General features: G+C 38.0%; 1 protein-coding gene, 1 long non-coding RNA gene and 2 other non-coding genes across 5 annotated transcripts; all 4 read left to right on the forward strand.

The window, feature by feature from the left end:
• The first annotated feature begins 4152 nt into the window (after window positions 1–4152).
• On the forward strand, window positions 4153–11790 carry ppt2b (palmitoyl-protein thioesterase 2b). Its single transcript, XM_055219301.2, has 8 exons — window positions 4153–4486; window positions 4792–4945; window positions 5217–5312; window positions 5531–5638; window positions 7682–7765; window positions 7924–8008; window positions 10281–10335; window positions 10581–11790. Exons 1-8 carry the CDS (start codon window positions 4220–4222, stop codon window positions 10722–10724), a joined length of 993 nt encoding a protein of 330 aa, XP_055075276.2. The 5' UTR covers window positions 4153–4219; the 3' UTR covers window positions 10725–11790.
• A 1589-nt stretch (window positions 11791–13379) lies between these two features.
• Window positions 13380–17334, forward strand: LOC129454716 (uncharacterized). 2 transcript variants are annotated; one of them, XR_012359608.1, is made up of 4 exons: window positions 13380–13506; window positions 14049–14162; window positions 16606–16679; window positions 17109–17334. It is a non-coding gene; the product is annotated as an uncharacterized lncRNA (long non-coding RNA). The 2 variants fall into 2 exon arrangements; XR_012359609.1 differs by lacking the exons at window positions 16606–16679; window positions 17109–17334 and adding an exon at window positions 14244–16598.
• On the forward strand, window positions 14336–14467 carry LOC129412712 (small nucleolar RNA SNORA3/SNORA45 family). The gene has a single exon (XR_008633814.1). It is a non-coding gene; the product is annotated as a small nucleolar RNA SNORA3/SNORA45 family (small nucleolar RNA).
• Window positions 16748–16879, forward strand: LOC129412713 (small nucleolar RNA SNORA3/SNORA45 family). Its single transcript, XR_008633815.2, has one exon. It is a non-coding gene; the product is annotated as a small nucleolar RNA SNORA3/SNORA45 family (small nucleolar RNA).
• Window positions 17335–18094: the final 760 nt, after the last annotated feature.

Genomic DNA, 18094 nt, shown 5'->3' on the forward strand with positions numbered 1-18094 from the left:
TATAGGCCTCAGTTTATTTGGTATTTAATAGTAGTAGATGCTTATCTGTAACTTTATTTTTGTGTTTATTTTATTTCAAACCATATATACCAGCACACAACATGTCAGCACAAAGTTTTTCTGGTTGCTAAAACATTTTGCATATCTTACAAATATTACATCTATTTCACTTCAGTGCGATCATCCCAACGGCAAGCAGCAAGTGTCCGATTTGACAGCTGTCTTTACTTCTCTTCCGCTTGCAACCGGCAGATCTTACCAGTCTGTGGCAGGCTAATGTATAAGTCTTTTCTGTTACCAACGGGATCAGGGTATATTCTGGCAAACTGTTACCCCATCACATTTTGCAATCGGCAAAGCAAACTGTAGTACGCCGCTTACCAACACACGGTGGATAATCGTGTGCAAAACGTTCCCAGCTAACAATTTCTGGTTCCCAGAATGTTTCCTGGCATATCTTAACATATATCTGTGACATTGTTTTGTCACAAGATGCACATCAGTATTGTTTATTGTGAGGTATGTTTGAAAAAACTACTTGAATGTCCTAATATAACAAAGGCTTAGTCCTAGTGCAGGGATGTGCAACTTCAGTCCTGGAGGGCCGGTGTCCTGCAGAGTTTAGCTCCAACCATAATTAAACACACCTGAAGCAGCCAATTAAGGTCTTACTAGGCATACTAGAAACTTTTAGGCAGGTGTGCTGAGGCAAGTTGAAGCTAAACTCTGCAGGACACCGGCCCTCCAGGACCCATCCCTGTCCTAGTGTGTCATGTTGGTGCTCCCTGGTTAAAATGGATAACTTGGTGATTAAAGTACGATTTAAACTTTCTACTAACCCAGTGGTTCTCAATCCTGGTCCTGGAGCCCTACTGCTCTGCACATTTTGTATGTCTCTCTTATCTGACAGACAATGAGATCTCTGCTAATGAGCTGATGATTTGAATCAGCTGTGTTAAACAAGGGAGACATACAAAATGTGCAGAGCAGTGGGGCTCCAGGACCAGGATTGAGAACCACTGTACTAACCCATCACTTTGCGGATGAAGGGGAGTGGTGCTTGTCTTGTGTATCCCCAGGAGACGACACACCTCGTGAAACTGCCTTAAAATTACATCACTGTGGATCTCAACAGGGACCCCAAACCAAGAGAACATATGCTCGACCAGACTCTCTGCTGTGGTGACTGCACCTTGGTCAAGTATGGCGTACGCTTCTGGACACAGACCTGGTTCCACAGACAAGGCTTTGCTAAAGCCAGGACTAGGCCTTAGTTTAATTAAGATGTTTAAGTATCTTACAAAAATACATTACTGGTGTGTATCTATTATTTTCACCAACAGCTGTTACTCAGGTGGACACACAGCACATCTGACTTCCTCCACCGACAGCAAAACCTTCCAAATCGAAAATGCAAAACAAAACATTACCGGTAATAAATAGGATAATGGATTTATTTTCGAGCTGTTCTGCTTTGGTGACGAACTGTCAAAATGTTCTGTGGACAAGCGCTGAACTGCTTAAAGCTTTTATAGGCAGCTGGTTTGGGGGTTTTATGCTAATTGCAAACCTCGTGCATTTGTTTTTAATGTTGACAAACTACAGAGAGCTGACTTTGATAACCTTGATCATTTCCACAAATCAATGGCACTGGCATATTTAAAAAATCTGTACATGCAAGTTATTTTCAGTTGAGACAGCTCAAACATGTGTTTTAGTTTAGGAGTAGCCTTAAGCCTTGTACAGTATGTCAAGCCGGGAGATAGTAAAGAATTTAATGGCAATTAGCATATACCTCATCCCAGCCTATGAGATCAGGATGGGCCCCAGGACGTCAACCCACACGCATTTAATGGGTGCCCCAACCAGGTACTGTTATAGCTGCATTGGTTGTTTCATGCCATGCGGTGGACATAGCAGTGGACAGAGAGCTCAATATTTTGCTGGCACCTTGCCCAATAGAACTGGCACAGGGGTTACAGCCCTAAGCCAACTTGCCATACCACAACATCGTCTGCGGCCTTTTCTCATTCTTCCTGCCTCCAACAGTAGCGGCAGGACAGGTCATGATGTGTGATCTGTCCAGACGCAAAACTTCCTTGCATACAGGCCAACGGTGAAAGACAGACTGGAGAGCAAAGAAAGGAGAACCTGGGAGGTAGATGAAGAAGGACAGAGCATGTGATGCTTTAGCTGAGGATGTGCAGTTTTACATGCAGCAAGGGTACCTGTAGTCCGCACCAGCAGCACAGAAGAAGAAAGTTCTCCACGCATTTCTGCAAGCCTTGCTTTCAGAAAAGCTGCGACAGCATGTCCGCTTATTTGCCCCATGCACACTGGCTCAAGCATTGGCAGAAGCAGAGCGGGCAGAGTTTGTATTTATGACAAAATGAGCAGCAGCCCCCTTTCACTTTACCCAAGTACGTCAGGTTGAACATGCTGCTGATGACGATGCTGCTGCAGCAGAGACTGGCCCCTGAACAGACGAGGGACCCGATGGGACCCATGTAATCAGTCAAGGCAGGGCATGTGGCCCCCGACTGCCTCCGCCATTGCCTTGTAAACCAAGATGGAGGGACGGCCGCTCCCACAACAGTCTACACCCCTCCATAGAACCTTTGGGTAAAGAGTGCATCATGTGCAATGATGTCTCTCCCCAGTAAGAGAAGGATCTGAGGGTTGGGATTGAGTTTGGGAATTTGGCTTGCAACTGACCTCAAGTGAGAGTGATTCAAGGCTACATTTGGGGTGGGTATCTCTCATCTACTGGCCAGTATTTGATTGCACAACATTGTGATAGAGCAAAGGAAGCCCCTTCTAATGCCGGTGAAATCATGAAACATGCAGCCTTTCTGGCAGACATATTTGTATCTTCAGCACATGTCCAAAGGGAATGAAAGGAAGTTCAAAGAATTTGTTTGCCAATGAGCGTTTACTCTGATTGTCTAATACTGCGTGAAAAGTGATGCACATGTATGGGCGGGTAAATGCAAAATTGTGGGGGATGCAAACAAACCCAAAATCAAACTGATACTGTAGTAATGCAGGACTGTAAATAGCCATTGATCAGTTTTTATCATCACTGCTTATGCTGGGTACACACCACAAGATATTCGGGCCAATTTTCCCCCTTACGACAATCCTAGGTAGAGTCCCGATCGTCTTTGTGGTTGCACCGATTATCTTAACAGATTTTCATGTGGTGCGTTAAGCGCGTCTGAATCTGCTCGGAAGCATGTCGGGGCCGCTCTGATTGCAAATCGAGCAGAAATCCTGTTGTGTGGGGGAAGCCCCGTGTACAAAACACTGTAGATTGTCACCTGAAACAAAACAGTAACCAATCAGAAAGCAAGCAGATGAAAGATAAAACCATAACACAGTTCCCTAGATTTTAAAAAAAGAATAATATTCAAATGTGGCCACCACAAGATGAAACCTACTGACTGAATAAGGAGGAGTCACTGACAAAATACCAAGTAAAAATAATGCGTATTATTATAAGAATTTATGATTTAAGGATTTTAAGATATTTGTACTGAAAACAAGAAAAAATACTAAAAACAACAAATAAGAAGAATTTAAAAAAGGTTTTGTCCCCGTATTTTAATTCAGATAATAAGAAATTAGATTTTAATGATTTTTTGACCATTGAACTAGGAAATGTCCCAGGTTTTCATTTAGAAAATCTGGCCACCTTACACTAATGAGCTTATTAAATGTATTTTCTGCATTTATTTATTTCATTAACTTATTTTTGCAATTGTATGTAACATTATGTATACCTCCTGGGAAACTGTTTTTATAATGTTAGTATATTATAGTATTATTATTATAGGACACCTACAATAAGCTGTATTGTCTTAAATGTTTTATGTGGAGTCCAACCATTAGTACACATTTGTAGAGGTACTTTAGCATACTTTATATGGGCATTTTCATTTTATGCAACAATTTATGTAGGCCTATTTATTTTAGGGCTGTTAAAATTGCGTTAGGGCAATTTAGTGGTTGTACCTTATTCTGCGTTGCCAATGTCAAAATTCAGGTTGGATTTCCTTTTTTTTTTAACAAGCAGATGATAGCGACAGCAAGAGGCTACAGGACTTTCACCCCAAAATGGTGGAGACATAGAGCTGCTGCTGGGCGCTGGTGTTGTTTCGCTTTTGATTGGCGGGGACGGCAGCAACCGGATGTGACCTTTTATTTTGTGTTATTGTTGATGTTTGGTGCATTAAACTGGAGCGAAAGAAGCCGATTGAGATCAAGAAAGCGCGCGGATGAACAGCGTGTAGAGTTACTGAAACATCGGAGCTGCTGTTGTGTTTTATCTTTATATTTTATTGCTATGATGAGGGCTGTTTGTGTGTGTTCGTTGTTCGCGCTGTGTGTGTTTTGTTTGTGTCTGGCGTATAAACCTGTGATCATCGTCCACGGGCTCTTCGACAGCTCGTCTGATTTTAACAACCTTCTGCGATTCATTAATCTGGTAAAACATTCATCTCTTCTCATTTGATCTATATATAATCAGATAACTGCTGTGATTCATTACACTGGTATTGGTCTAGTCTGTGGTCTGATCATGTGAATGTAAATGTTTATACAGTATCAGTTTGTTTAATGTAAATCATGTAAAGCAAACACACACATAAAGTCAAGTCACATTTAATGATATGACTTATATATAACGTTACAGTGTTGCATTGTTTCAAATCAGCTTTACATGAAAGATGAAGAAACATGCATCCGTAAAGGATTTGTGTGGTCTATGTGTTGTTTTGTGTCATTTGACAGTCTCATCCAGGTACTAACGTGACCGTCATAGACCTGTTTGATGGCAGTGCCAGCCTGGAGCCGCTCTGGAAACAGGTGCAGGGTTTTACTGAGGCCATATATCCCATCATGCAAAACGCCGCCGATGGCGTCCACCTCATCTGCTACTCACAAGGTACAGTAGATCATCATAATACAGTAGATCAACATCTGGTGATTCTCATTCACTATGGGTTTCATAACTGATGCACACATGCATGTGTTTTAACCTGCTGTCTAATGTAAAAGCAATGTTTCATGTCCGTGTTTGTCTTTAATATGGGCCATCTGTTAAATGTCTCTGTTTGTATACTATGTGATCAGTTGTACATCTTTGATAAGATTGTGTTGACTTTAACTCATGCTTGCTATGTTTTTTTATTGTATGATCTTAATCTATGCTGCAGGTGGTCTGGTGTGTCGAGGGATTCTGTCCATACTTCCAGATCATAATGTGCACTCTTTCATATCACTATCTTCACCTCAGGCAGGCCAGTATGGAGGTATATAATGTTATGTGGAGCGTGCTGTGTATAATAATTATGTATACATAAAAGCACACATGCACGTATAATTTTAAGAAATATATGTATGAAATGAATGTATATGCGCACATAAATAGATTTAAACAAAACTTTTATTTTGTCACGATTAATCGTTATGTTGCCATTGCAGTCAAATGTTGAATTAAAGAGCTTTGACATTTTCCTCTTTGTTTTAGACACAGACTATCTGAAGTACCTCTTCCCACAGTTTGTCAAATCCAATCTGTATCACTTCTGCTACACTTCAGTAGGCCAGATAATATCCATCTGTAACTACTGGAATGGTGAGTTGTTGTGATTAAGGCCGGGAAGGATAAATGGTGGACTATGAGAATTGGCATTTTTGTGTGTTTGCACAGATGATTTTTTTGTGTATGTGTGCGCTCAGAAGCATGTCTGTATTTGTAAGCAGTAAGTAACTGCTGCCTGTCACACCACAGGCGGTTTGGTTACGCTCAGACTCGACATAAAGTTAATAATAGTTATTTTAGTCATATTCATGTTGCTTTTAGGAGCTCTATCACAAACCTAAAAAAAATCGAACTGTTTTAAAATAGGGACTTTAAGCAACAGCCTCTGGTGGAACGGCAACGGCATTCTGGCGTTGTATTGCGCATGCGCGAAATTAACGGCTACTTTGCGAAGTTCAACTGTAACGGTCTACTACAGGAGAACAGCTGATTTGCCAGAGTCGCAACAAAGTGAGAGATTATGTAAATAAATGTTATGTTTTATATCATATGGCATTGCAATGATTGTACCACAAGTCTTTTATATAATATGTTTTAAATGTTTTAAATTTAAGCTAATTTTAAAGATTTTTTTCTGTTTGTATAAAGATATGTCTGTTGTTAGCAACAACACCTCAGGCAGCAAAAAACTAGTAAAAACTCCTCTTCTGACAAAAGTTTCAATCGATTCAATTTCGATTCACAAGCTATCAAATCGATTCGATTCTCGATTTAATTTCCGATTCCGGTTCTCGGGTCGGATTTTATCCTCTATTCTCGATTCAACTCAATGAATATAGATTTAATACAAATACTATATTAATAAAAAAGAACAGTGAACAGCAGTTTACAAGTGGGTAATTAATAAAAAGAAATTGAAAGCTACAACACTATCGTCGTCGTCTTGCTTGTGAAATCTAAAATGCTTCCATACTTCTGACTTTTTATGTGAAGGTGGCATCAATGTCGATGAAGCACCAACCGCCATTGTAAGCACTGAATGAATGAATGACAGGCTTGCCTCTCGCTCCTTGGTAACATCGCGCAAGGCCAAAAAGGGGGTGACATCTAGTGAAGAAGACTAATAATTAGATTAGTGTTAATGTTTGCGGAAATAAATATGAAAAAATCGATTCTGCTCTTTGAGAATCGATTTTGAATCGACCACATTTTAAAAATCAATTAATCGAAAAATCTATTTTTTTGCTCAGCCCTAGTAATTTATAGGCAAAAGTTTTTTTTAAATGACTTTTTTTGCATCTCAATAAATGAGTTGCGCTGCGCTTTCCTTTTTACGGTTGCTTAGGGATTTTTACGTTCTTGGCTACGGCGGTGTGATCGCATACTTCCGGTCACCGTAGCCGTTCCATTCGCAGCTGTTGCTTAAAGTCGCTAATGTCTGAATTGTTCTGATAACTAAAACTGATCCATTTTGTGACGTCATTGACAAGAAATTTCAGTGCACTGACAGCGGAGACCCCGAGCATCCATAAAAATAAGAGACATGCTAATAAATAAATTTTGCTTCCCCCCCCCCCCATATAGAAGATTGATAAATGTCCTACAAATCAAAGCATGATGTACATGAACAGCAGAAACATCCAATCTTTTAAACCTGTGTTTTCAGTGCTCCTGTAAGAAGTCTTATTGGTTTCCAAATCAAGGTGGTTAGTTTATTTTGTTAATGTATCTTAAATCTTCCAAATGCAACATTTTACCCAATTTCCTAATCCACACACTTCAAAAGTAGGGACAGAATCTGCTTTCCACATCTGTAAAAAAAGTCTTTGTTAACATCACACAGAACATAATGGTTTCTCAATTTATATCTGTTTGCACCTTAAAGACAGATCCTAGGCTCAGGCTCCAGATCAGTGGAGTGTGGATCAGAAAGAGATTTAATTTATCCCACGGCAGCACATCTGCACTATAAAGGATTGATCTGATATTTATTTAGTCTCAAAACTGTGTGAGGACTCCACCAGCATGAATGCAATCTCTCATGTGACTGTCAACACTCCTCAACTGCTCAACACTCACTCATTCATCAACAAACGTAAAGTATTTCTATTATTAATAAATGAAATGTGTGTTTAGACCCTCATCACAGGGATTTGTACATTAACAGCAGTGACTATCTGGCTGTACTGAACAGTGAGAGATCAAACCCTAACTCTACCGGTAAGATGACATTTACTCATACGTTAAAGTTTACTTTTTAATCCAAATTAAAGTTTAAACATTTATCTTTTACTGTAATTGTTCCCTGGGTTTTATGCTGTTATGATGGTTTTGTTGTGTGTAATACTGGTTTCTGATGTAATGTCTTCTTCAATCAGCCTGGAAACAAAACTTCCTGCGAATGAAGAAGTTGATCTTGATCGGAGGACCAGATGATGGAGTCATTACACCATGGCAGTCCAGGTTTATAAAATCTTTCACTTAATAGATTTGTCATGAATAACTTTGAGGTTTTTGAATAACTAACTCTTCTTTTCTTTGAATGTGATTGTCTGTAATGGCTGATATTGTATTATTACTGTATTATTATTAATATTATAATGGCACTGATATGTGTTAAGTTTTGTGAGTGCAAGCTGATTTCAAGACTTAAGTCCTGTCTGAGAAACCACCCCATTATGGGTTGATTCATGTCACAGACACTTAAACAAGAGCATAAGTACTACAATAAACCAGAACATGTAAATCAGTCCTTAGTGATCACCTCTATTGTTTTGGCTTTATAGGTGACCACATGTCCCTTTAACCCTATTAAACCCTAACAGTGCCCACTAATTATTAGTAGGCTATAGACTATACAAACTATATCATTTTATGTTTCAAATATATGTACAGTAGTGTTACTGGGTAAATGCTTAGTTTTAACAGCATCCATCATGTGCAATGATAACTCATAAGGAAGTCGTTCCACACAAAAGAGGCTTTTAAAGACACCCGGGTGTTGTTTTTGATCAATCTACACGTTTGTGTCGTTGAACTGTTGTATAAACTCAACATCGCTTTGGTAGTCGTGTGTTGTATGGATACATCAGCACAGCTGTGATGACCTCCTGTGACCTGCGGCATAGTTTCTCTTGAGTCGTGCTGACATATACTGTAGAGCCGTATCATATGACTACTCCAGTGATATTACTTTCATTATACAGTGAGGAAAATAAGTATTTGAACGCCCTGCTGTTTTGCAGGTTCTCCCGCTTGGAAATCATGGAGGGGTCTGGAATTGTCACCGTGGGTGCACGTCCACTGTGAGAGACATAGTCTAAAATATCCAGAAGTAAAAAGGATTTTTTAACTATTTATTTGTATGATACAGCTGCAAATAAGTATTTGAACACATGAGAAAGTCAATGTTAATATTTTGTACAGTAGCCTTTGTTTGCAATTTCTAAAGTCAAACGTTTCCTGTAGTTTTTCACCAGGTTTTCACACACTGCAGGAGGGATGTTGGCCCACTCCTTCATACAAATCTTTTCTAGATCAGTCAGGTTTCTGGCCTGTCGCGGAAAAACACAGAGTTTGAGCTCCCTCTATAGATTCTTTATTGGGTTTAGGTCTGGAGACTGGCTAGGTCACTCCAGAACCTTGATATGCTTCTTACAGAGCCACTCCTTGGTTATCATGGCTGTGTGCTTCAGGTCATTGTCATGTTGGAAGAACCAGCCTCGATCCATTTTCAATGCTCTAACTGAGGGAAGGAGGTTGTTCCCCAAAATCTCACAATACATGGCCCCGGTCATCTTCTCCTTAATACAGTGCAGTCGCCCTGTCCCATGTCCAGAAAAACTCCCCCTGAGGCTACCACCCCCATGCTTCACAGTAGGGATGGTGTTCTTGGGCTGGTACTCATCATTATTCTTCCTCCAAACACGTTTAGTGGAATTATGACCAAATAGTTCTATTTTGGTCTCATCTGACCAAATGACTTTCTCCCATGTCCCATGTCTTGGTGTTTTACCAACAGTAACCTTGGAAACGGTGGTCCCAGCTCTTTTCAGGTCATTGACCAGCTCCTCCCGTGTAGTTATGGGCTGATTTCTCACCTTTCTTAGAATCGTTGAGACCCCACGAGGTGAGATCTTGCATGGAGCCCCAGTCCGAGGGAGATTGACAGTCATGTTTAGCTTCTTCCATTTTCTAATGATTGCTCCAACAGTGGACCTTTTTTCACCAAGCTGCTTGGCAATTTTCCCGTAGTCCTTTCCAGCCTTGTGGAGGTGTACAATTTTGTCTCTAGTGTCTTTGGACAGCTCTTTGGTCTTGGCCATGTTAGTGGTTGGATTCTTACTGATTGTATGGGGTGGACAGGTGTCTTTATGCAGCCAACAACCTTAAACAGGTGCATCTAATTTAGGATAATAAATGGAGTGACATTTTAAAGGCAGATTAACAGGTCTTTGAAGGTCAGAATTCTAGCTGATAGACAGATACTTATTTGCAGCTGTATCATACAGATAAATAGTTAAAAAAAACATACATTGTGATTTCTGGATTTTTTTAGATTATGTCTCTCACAGTGGACATGCATTTCAGACCCCTCCATGATTTTTAAGTGGGAGAACTTGCAAAATACCAGGGTGTTTAAATACTTATTTTCCTCACTGTATATAGTTTAATCAAACATGTGATGGTCACTTTTCATTCTAACAGTGTCTCTTTTTCTTCATTTTCTTTTTAGTCAGTTTGGTTTCTATGATGAAAATGAAATGGTTGTTGAGATGAAAAACCAGAAAGTAAGTACATTTAAGTTTGTGTAGAATTTGCAGAAATCTTCTCTTGTCATTTTATCAAGAAGTTTATTAAGGTCTCAGCCTGATATTTAGTTTTAAACAATACTGCACGAGTTTGCACTAGTAAATTTGTCTTGTGAAAGATTTAATTTCAAAGATTTAAACATAAACCTTCAGATGAGATAACATAGTTTATTTGTGTGTAAAGTGAGTAATAAACTGTGAGTGGATGTTTTTTATTTCTTCAGGTGTTTCTGATGGACACGTTTGGATTAAAGACGCTGTACGCTCGAGGAGATCTGGCTCTGTGTTCAGTTCCTGGTGTCGCTCATGTCTATTGGCACTCCAATGAGACCGTATACAAAACCTGCATTGAGAAATGGCTGACATAAACAACAGTTCACATCATTGACCGACCGACCGTATTAGTGCTCAGTTAATACCTCTACCTCTACTGAGACATGATGGCATGATATTACATACAGTACACTACAGAGAGATAGATCTTACCATCAGTGCCTGAAAGATCATTCATCAAGAGTTTCTTAACCATGATTTTATTTTTTTTAATGTCGGTTTTTATTTTTGCTTGTAGCTATGTGAACGGTACCACTACAGCAGGGGTGTCTGCTCCTGGAGGGCCGGTGTCTCTGCAGAGTTTTATTCCAACCCTAATCAAACACACCTGATCCAGCTAATCAAGGTCTTACTAGGCAGACTAGATACTTTGAGGCAGGTGTGTTGAGGGAAGTTTTAGCTAAACTCTGCAGGACACAGGACCGACTTTGGACACCCCTGCACTACAGTAACATTCATGCCTTACATTTGAATCAGTAGACGCTTGTGATGGATGTCATACTGATATTTGAGACAGATTGATGAGGTTTTTAAAGGGATCGTAAAAGAGGGAAAGATGGAAAGGGAATTAAATTCATGGAAGTGCTATATTAGCGTTCACTCTGTGCAATGTTTCCATACAACTTAAAATCATAAAGGGAATCGATCGGTTAAGTTGTTTTTTTACAGATGTTTTGTACTCGTAGAAACCTGTGGGCTTTACAGGAGGGATTTGAGATTTTTAAGCACAATATGATGATGCGTTTATACGTGACGCTATAATTCATCACTCATGCGAGTTATTAAGAAAAGTATTGTACAAAACATTTCCTTATATTTATTAATATCACAGCAGTGTTATGTATTTTAATATGTTTTAAAAGGTTTACTATTGGATGTTAAATGGACAATTTTACATGGATGAAGTTTACTGTACATCTATTTTAATGCACCACGAATCCTCTTCAGATATTGAGCTGTCTACCGATGTGCTGTACTGTTTTTAAATAATGTTAATGTTATTAAATGTAGATGCTTGCTTGTGTTTCTAACTGCACAATGTCTCTTTTTGAATGTGATTCATGCCGTCTTTTGTCTCATTAAACCTTTCAGAAGATTTCAGATGATGTGTTGTTTTTGCTCTCATTGTTCTCTGCGGCTTTGTTTTGACAGATAAAGTACTGCAGTACTTGTGTCTTTATTTTTATATGTTACTTAATGTTGAGCAATTCTATTAAAATTAGAAAGATATGCATCAATATGTCTGTGGACATCATAAGCCAAAACGTTACGAGTGCCTGCCAATGGCGAATACTCACCCTCCATTTCAGCAGGGAACTTCTTTGTTGTACTTGATTTTATTTTATTTGTTGGTATATTTTATCATTGTTTAAATACTTTAAAGAAGCCAAACTAATATGTGTAATAAATAAATATTACAATTGAGACTATTAAAGGCGGAGTCCATGATGTTTGAAAGCCAATGTTGATATTTGAAATCACCTAAACAAACACGCCCCTACCCCAATAGAATCTGGACCTTCTGTTGATAGACCCGCCCCACACATACGCAACTCGGCATTTGATTTGATTTGATTGGCTATAAGTGTGTTTTGGTAGTGGGCCCGTCTAATTTTCCAAAGCGTTTTTCAAACATCGTGGACTCCGCCTTTAATAGAATGTGCTTTGGCGGCCGGCAGGCCCCTTTACAGACTCTGTGCAGTTGGAGACCACTGTAGTAATCAATACACCAAAAAAGACTAATCTTTTAAGCAGTCTTGAGGTTCTAGAATTCAAATTCCTTTATGCTAATTGATCAAGTTCAAAATGTTAAATGTTAAAAATGTGATTATAGGCTACTACTCTTTACCGGCCCACTGTCTGAAAGTCTTTTGTTTTGTAGCTCCTACACAACCCCCAACACACAAACCTACCACACAAATATACTTTATTTATATTGCTATGAATTTAAAGCAACACTAAAGACTTATTGCTCTTTGCTCCCCCTACAGGTTAGAAGCGTAATTGTTCATTACCACGGTCGTAAATACTGCAGCATAGCTGGCTCTGATTGGATTGTAGGTCTGCTGTAAAGCAAGTTTTTGTAGTTTTCCCTGGAACTACAGGACCACTACCCGACGGTTGGAAACTTCTTTAGTGCGGTTTTGCCCGACAGAGGGCTGCAAAGCGAATGTGAAAGTGCCATTCACCCTGTTTTGAGTGGATGAACCGCTGAAACCTTTTTGGAAACGTTATTTTAAGGTAAAAAAACTCTTTGGTGTTGCTTTAATGGTTTTATTGGAGTCGTATGTTGTCTGTATAGTTTGTAAAGTAAAATGTAGTAGGCCTATATGACTTACAGTTTAGACAGCACTGCCCTGCTGAAAAAAATAATTAAACCATTACAGAAAATTCGAATGGTTTCCATTAAAATACCAATAGGAACCATTAGCTTTTACCATTAAAACCACTACACTGTAGTGTGTTTTGGGCCATATTCCATTATAGAACCAAAAAAATTCCCAATAAAACCAATAGAATTTTCTGTAGGCTGTTTTATTGTTTTTTTTTCAACACGGTGATAAACCATCATTTATTGCACCTTATGCAATATATTATATTATCTTATTCTTATAGTTTTATCGTTTGATTATATTTCACATGTTTTTAATATAATTATGTGTATGATTTTTTAATGTACAGCAGGCGGCGCTAATGCTGCTATCGAGTGAATTTTCGTACAACAAGAAGAAGAGGGTAATAACGTCACGGCGCCGCGCAGCGTGCACGCTCTTTTCCACTCGTGGTCTTGTGTCGCGTGGCAGCAGAAACTTGTAGGTGAGTTTTAACGGCTGAATTGTACTTAACATTCTTATCTAGTTTAACGCTTAGCACTAAATACACTTCTCTAATGATAGTTTATGCATTAATGTTAGTTCTGGTGCGAGTTAATGAACATTTAATTCGTTATTTAAGGTCGATAACTTTTCACTGCAGCTTGAGGGGTTTTGTTACACTCACACGCGGCCTTCACGTGTTAATTTAACTGCGTATTATGTTAATAGGTTATAAAGGACTTATAGCAGGAACAACAGTGTACTTTACGTAGTCACACACTACCAAACACAAACCGTATATCTTAATTTTGTATTAAAACATCTGCACATTAAAGACACGCGTGCACATATGATGACTTAAGATGCAAAAATTAACCGAGTATTATAACTTAGAACGACACGTGCTTTTGGATCATCAGATACTTCAGCGTCTAAGCCGACTATTAATCCCGATCTCAGGTCATTTAGAAGTTGTGTTTGAGTTATTTTATATTTTACATTCATTCAAATCACTTAAACTTATGTTGTTGTGTTTTTTTCCAGATCTGTGCTATGAAGGGTTTGGTTTTTCTTCTGAAGATGACCGTGTGGTCGTATAAAGACGACAGAGATGAAATCACGTGAATTCTTACTGAAGTCACTTTGTGAACACCAAATGTATGTCATTTCATTATGTGTATAGTTTCTGTTTATGTTGTGTGTGTACAGTGTGTTAAGTGTATTTGGTGTGTTTTTCAGAGCTAACAGTGGGTTGGACATCAAAGGTTAAAGCTCAGATGATCTCACATTCAGGTGTGGAGTTGTTTGTTTTGTCTCAGTCAGTCATATAAAGCGAGGCTAGAGTCACATCCTGATGTTCTCATTATCTTGGTGTGCTAGAGTGCTCGCAGATTAAAAACTCACTGCTTATTCATTGGCTGCTGCTTCTCATTGCCCAGCCAATCACCAGCTCTGAAACAAATGTTTGAATGACAAACAAATGTTTGAATAAAAAGCCCATACTCTCCTCCTATTGATCTAATATGTGATGTACTGAGATGTTTTTACATCGGTCCTGACTTCTAGCACAGCCTTAAGGCTTTCATTGGTAAAACTAAAGTGGCCGCTCGTGAAATGAGAAAAAGCTCTTAAATTAAGGTGACCAGAATTTTAAAATGAAAACTGGGGACATTTCCTATTTCAATGGTCAAAATCTAATTAAAATCTAATTTGTTATCTATAAATTAAAAAATTGGGACAAACCATTTTCTGCAAAAAATGACTTTCTTCCTTAGTATTTTGTCTTGTTTTCAGTACGATTCTTAAATCAAGATGCATTTTCTTCATGAGCAAAATCCCCTAAGAAAAAAAATCTAGCTTTAAGACAAAAATATTAAACTGAACTGAATTTGTGCTTAAAATAAGCAAAGAATCCGCCAATGGGGTAATAGTTTTTTTTGCTTGTTTTTGCAAATGTAATATTTTTGATCTAAAAACTAGACTTATTTTCTTGGGTCATTTTGCTTATCAGGGAAATTAATCCTGTTTTAAGAAGTTTTGAATTTGTACTAAAAACAAGAGAAAAATACTAAGTTAGTAATAAATACAATTTTTTTTTTAGTGTTTCTAATTTAATTAATTGAACATTTTATGTAGCCTGAATCTACTTTCCTTTTTTTATTCAGTGCACATATGACACATCTCATCAAAATTACTTCTAAGGTACTACTTCAGCCGGTTTCGTAGCGTTGTAAACGTTAATAACAGAAGAAATAATGCAAAATATAAACATATTTAGCCTACACAACAAATGCTCAATACCATGCTGTGATCCGTTCACTTCATTTGGTTTATTACTTTAATTAAACATGAGTAGTTAGTATCTTAACTAGTGATGGGAGAAACAAAGCTTTTCGAAGCTTCGAATCAATTGAACCAATTGCTTCGAAAATTGATTCAGTTTTTCAAAGCAGTTCGAAAGACCACACACGCTGGAGACCCCTGCTGGTCAAAATGGTGTAAAAGCAGATGTCCAAACATTTTACACTTTTTTTTTTACAAAATAATAGCAAGATTTTGATTAAAATGTTAAATTATTTAACTTAAGTCATAATTAAAAGTGTTATGTGTTTTTAGTTTTATTTAGAGCAAACAAATTATTAAAACTAACTACCCTTTTAATTATGCACATTTTTGTCATTAAATCTGTCTATAAACAAAAAGTAGACAAAATGGTAGTGTTATTAGTCCGAAGGATAAATGTTTTGATGAACTTGCATAATAAAACTGACCAGAGTTCACCTAAACATATTAGACACTGGTCATGTGATCAACTCCCCTCTAGTGGTGAACCATCGGATTTTCGAAACAGTTATGACGTAATGAAGCCTCGTTTGCTAAAATCACGTGACTTGGGCCAGTTTGAAACGCGCTCCGAACCAATGATTCGAAACAAAAGATTCGTAAGTGTTTCGAAGCCTCATGAAGCAGTGCTTCGAAAACGACCATCACTAACCTTAACCACGATAACTTCGACTGTTTTCATATCTTGATTGTTGATAACTTTATCACACTTTCTCATGTGTCTCATAGTAAATTCTTCTTCGCTAAATCAATGGCGCGCAACTAAGTAATCAGTGTAGCTCGCGGACCCCTCTGCTGGTGAAAAGAATCATTACATGATTACTCCGGTCTGATACTACAAAGACTACATGCTGATCTGGTTTTTTAGTGTAATAGTGGTTGTTTTGGACAAGCTGTAAAATGGGGACAGCTCCAGTCGTGGACAGAACACCAAAAAACGGGACTGTCCCCAGAAAACGTGGACGTCTGGTCACCTTATCTTAAATATACATGTACTATATTTACACAAGCAGCGGACACTGGCATAACATAAGTGCGCATCTCCTGCATGCATTTTAAACAACTGTAAATGCATAAAACACGAGCATTCACACACTGGTCATGCGTGTACAGTTAAGGTGTATCATCAGGCTTTTCTGACAATTTAATGAAGTCATCAAGTGTTTAATTTGTATTGAGATGTATGTCCTCTTTATTTTCAGGGCTGCGACATTCTCTTTATTTTTGGTATTAAACTGAGGTTTTAACTTCCTTTCAGGATTTGGAGGCCATTGTGCTTCATATGAACTGGAGTAATGAAAAACTGTAGCAGTGGCGGTCTTCATGCTGAAGGTATCAATTCTGACATAAATTTGAACGTATTGTTTATATATAAAGTAATATCTTGGTGTTGTGTGAAGAGCGAGGCTAGAGTCACATCCTGATGTTCTCATTGTCTTGGTGTGCTAGAGTGCTCGCAGAGTAAAACTTCTCTGCTTATTCATTGGCTGCTGCTTCTCATTGCTCAGCCAATCACCAGCTCTGAAACAATCTTACATGGCTGTTCAATGGTTAGGTGTGTGTGAAGTTAGACTGAGTCATGTCTTTTTGTGTGATGTTATAACTTGTGTATATTAATTTGTGTATAGATTAACCGGTTATTGTCATGAATCTAGCAAATAGGTGTTGGAATGACATCAAGAAATTTAAGATGCATTACTGATTAGACTTGTGATTTGTAATGCTTGTCAGATCATGTGACCACTGTTTTGTTGTTTTTAGGTGTTCATTAAACTTCATCAGGAAGAGCAGCTGGAGAGATCAGTGATGGACTGCACACCTGAAACAAAATATGTCTTTGTCCCTTTGTACTTAAGTGATGAATAAACATTACATACTGTTGGGAGTATTGTATTGGTTATTGTTAGTTTGTGTTAAATGTTAAGTCACATCACCTTATTGTAAAGTGTTAATAGATTTTTTATATCGCAATAAATGCTGAATCTTTTATCATTGTGTATTGTTATCACTGTGGTGCATTGCAAAACTGGTACAAACCTAAATGTTATTGTTGTAAAGGTTTCTGGTTTTTATGGCTTATTTAATTTCAATTTTATTAACTGCCTCTTTCAGTTAAATATTACAAAGTGTGGTAAGCTTAAAGGTTTTTTAATATAAACCTGTTTCAACAAATTTAGGGCCAGGGGGCCAAAGTTAAATGTATGTGAAATGTTTCAATAAGGTGGTTATAAAGCAACACAATTGAGTTAAACTGTTTTTAAATGTTATGATGCATCTCAGCTGCCTTATCACCACTTAAGCATTTCTGAGATTATTTTTGCCATGTTTATGATTATCTAGGTAATGCCCACAAAATTGTGCAAATCCAGAATGATTAAAAAGTAGGAAACCTTGTTGATATTGACATTTGCTTGTCATAAAGTCTCAGTGAAGTGTCCTTTAACAAGAACAATAAAATTGTTAATGCATTGTTTAATCCTGTATATTTATTAATGTTCCTGTTCTTTTCCTTTAAAATAGTTTTGAAACGGCACTTGATAAATACATTTGAATTGAAAAATGGCAACCAATCTAATATCGGTCATGTGGAGTTATCACACATTTACATTTGACCACAGCCATCTGCTTGTATACGAGTGCTTGAAAAACGTCTCGTCTTACGAGTGTCTCTATGCTCTTATGAAATTTTATGTAAATCTGAACAGTGCTTTAGAAGTTAAGAAAATTCAAAATGGTGGGAGGTTTTA

Source organism: Misgurnus anguillicaudatus, chromosome 20 (genome assembly GCF_027580225.2).
Source record: "Misgurnus anguillicaudatus chromosome 20, ASM2758022v2, whole genome shotgun sequence".
Lineage (NCBI taxonomy): Eukaryota > Metazoa > Chordata > Actinopteri > Cypriniformes > Cobitidae > Misgurnus > Misgurnus anguillicaudatus.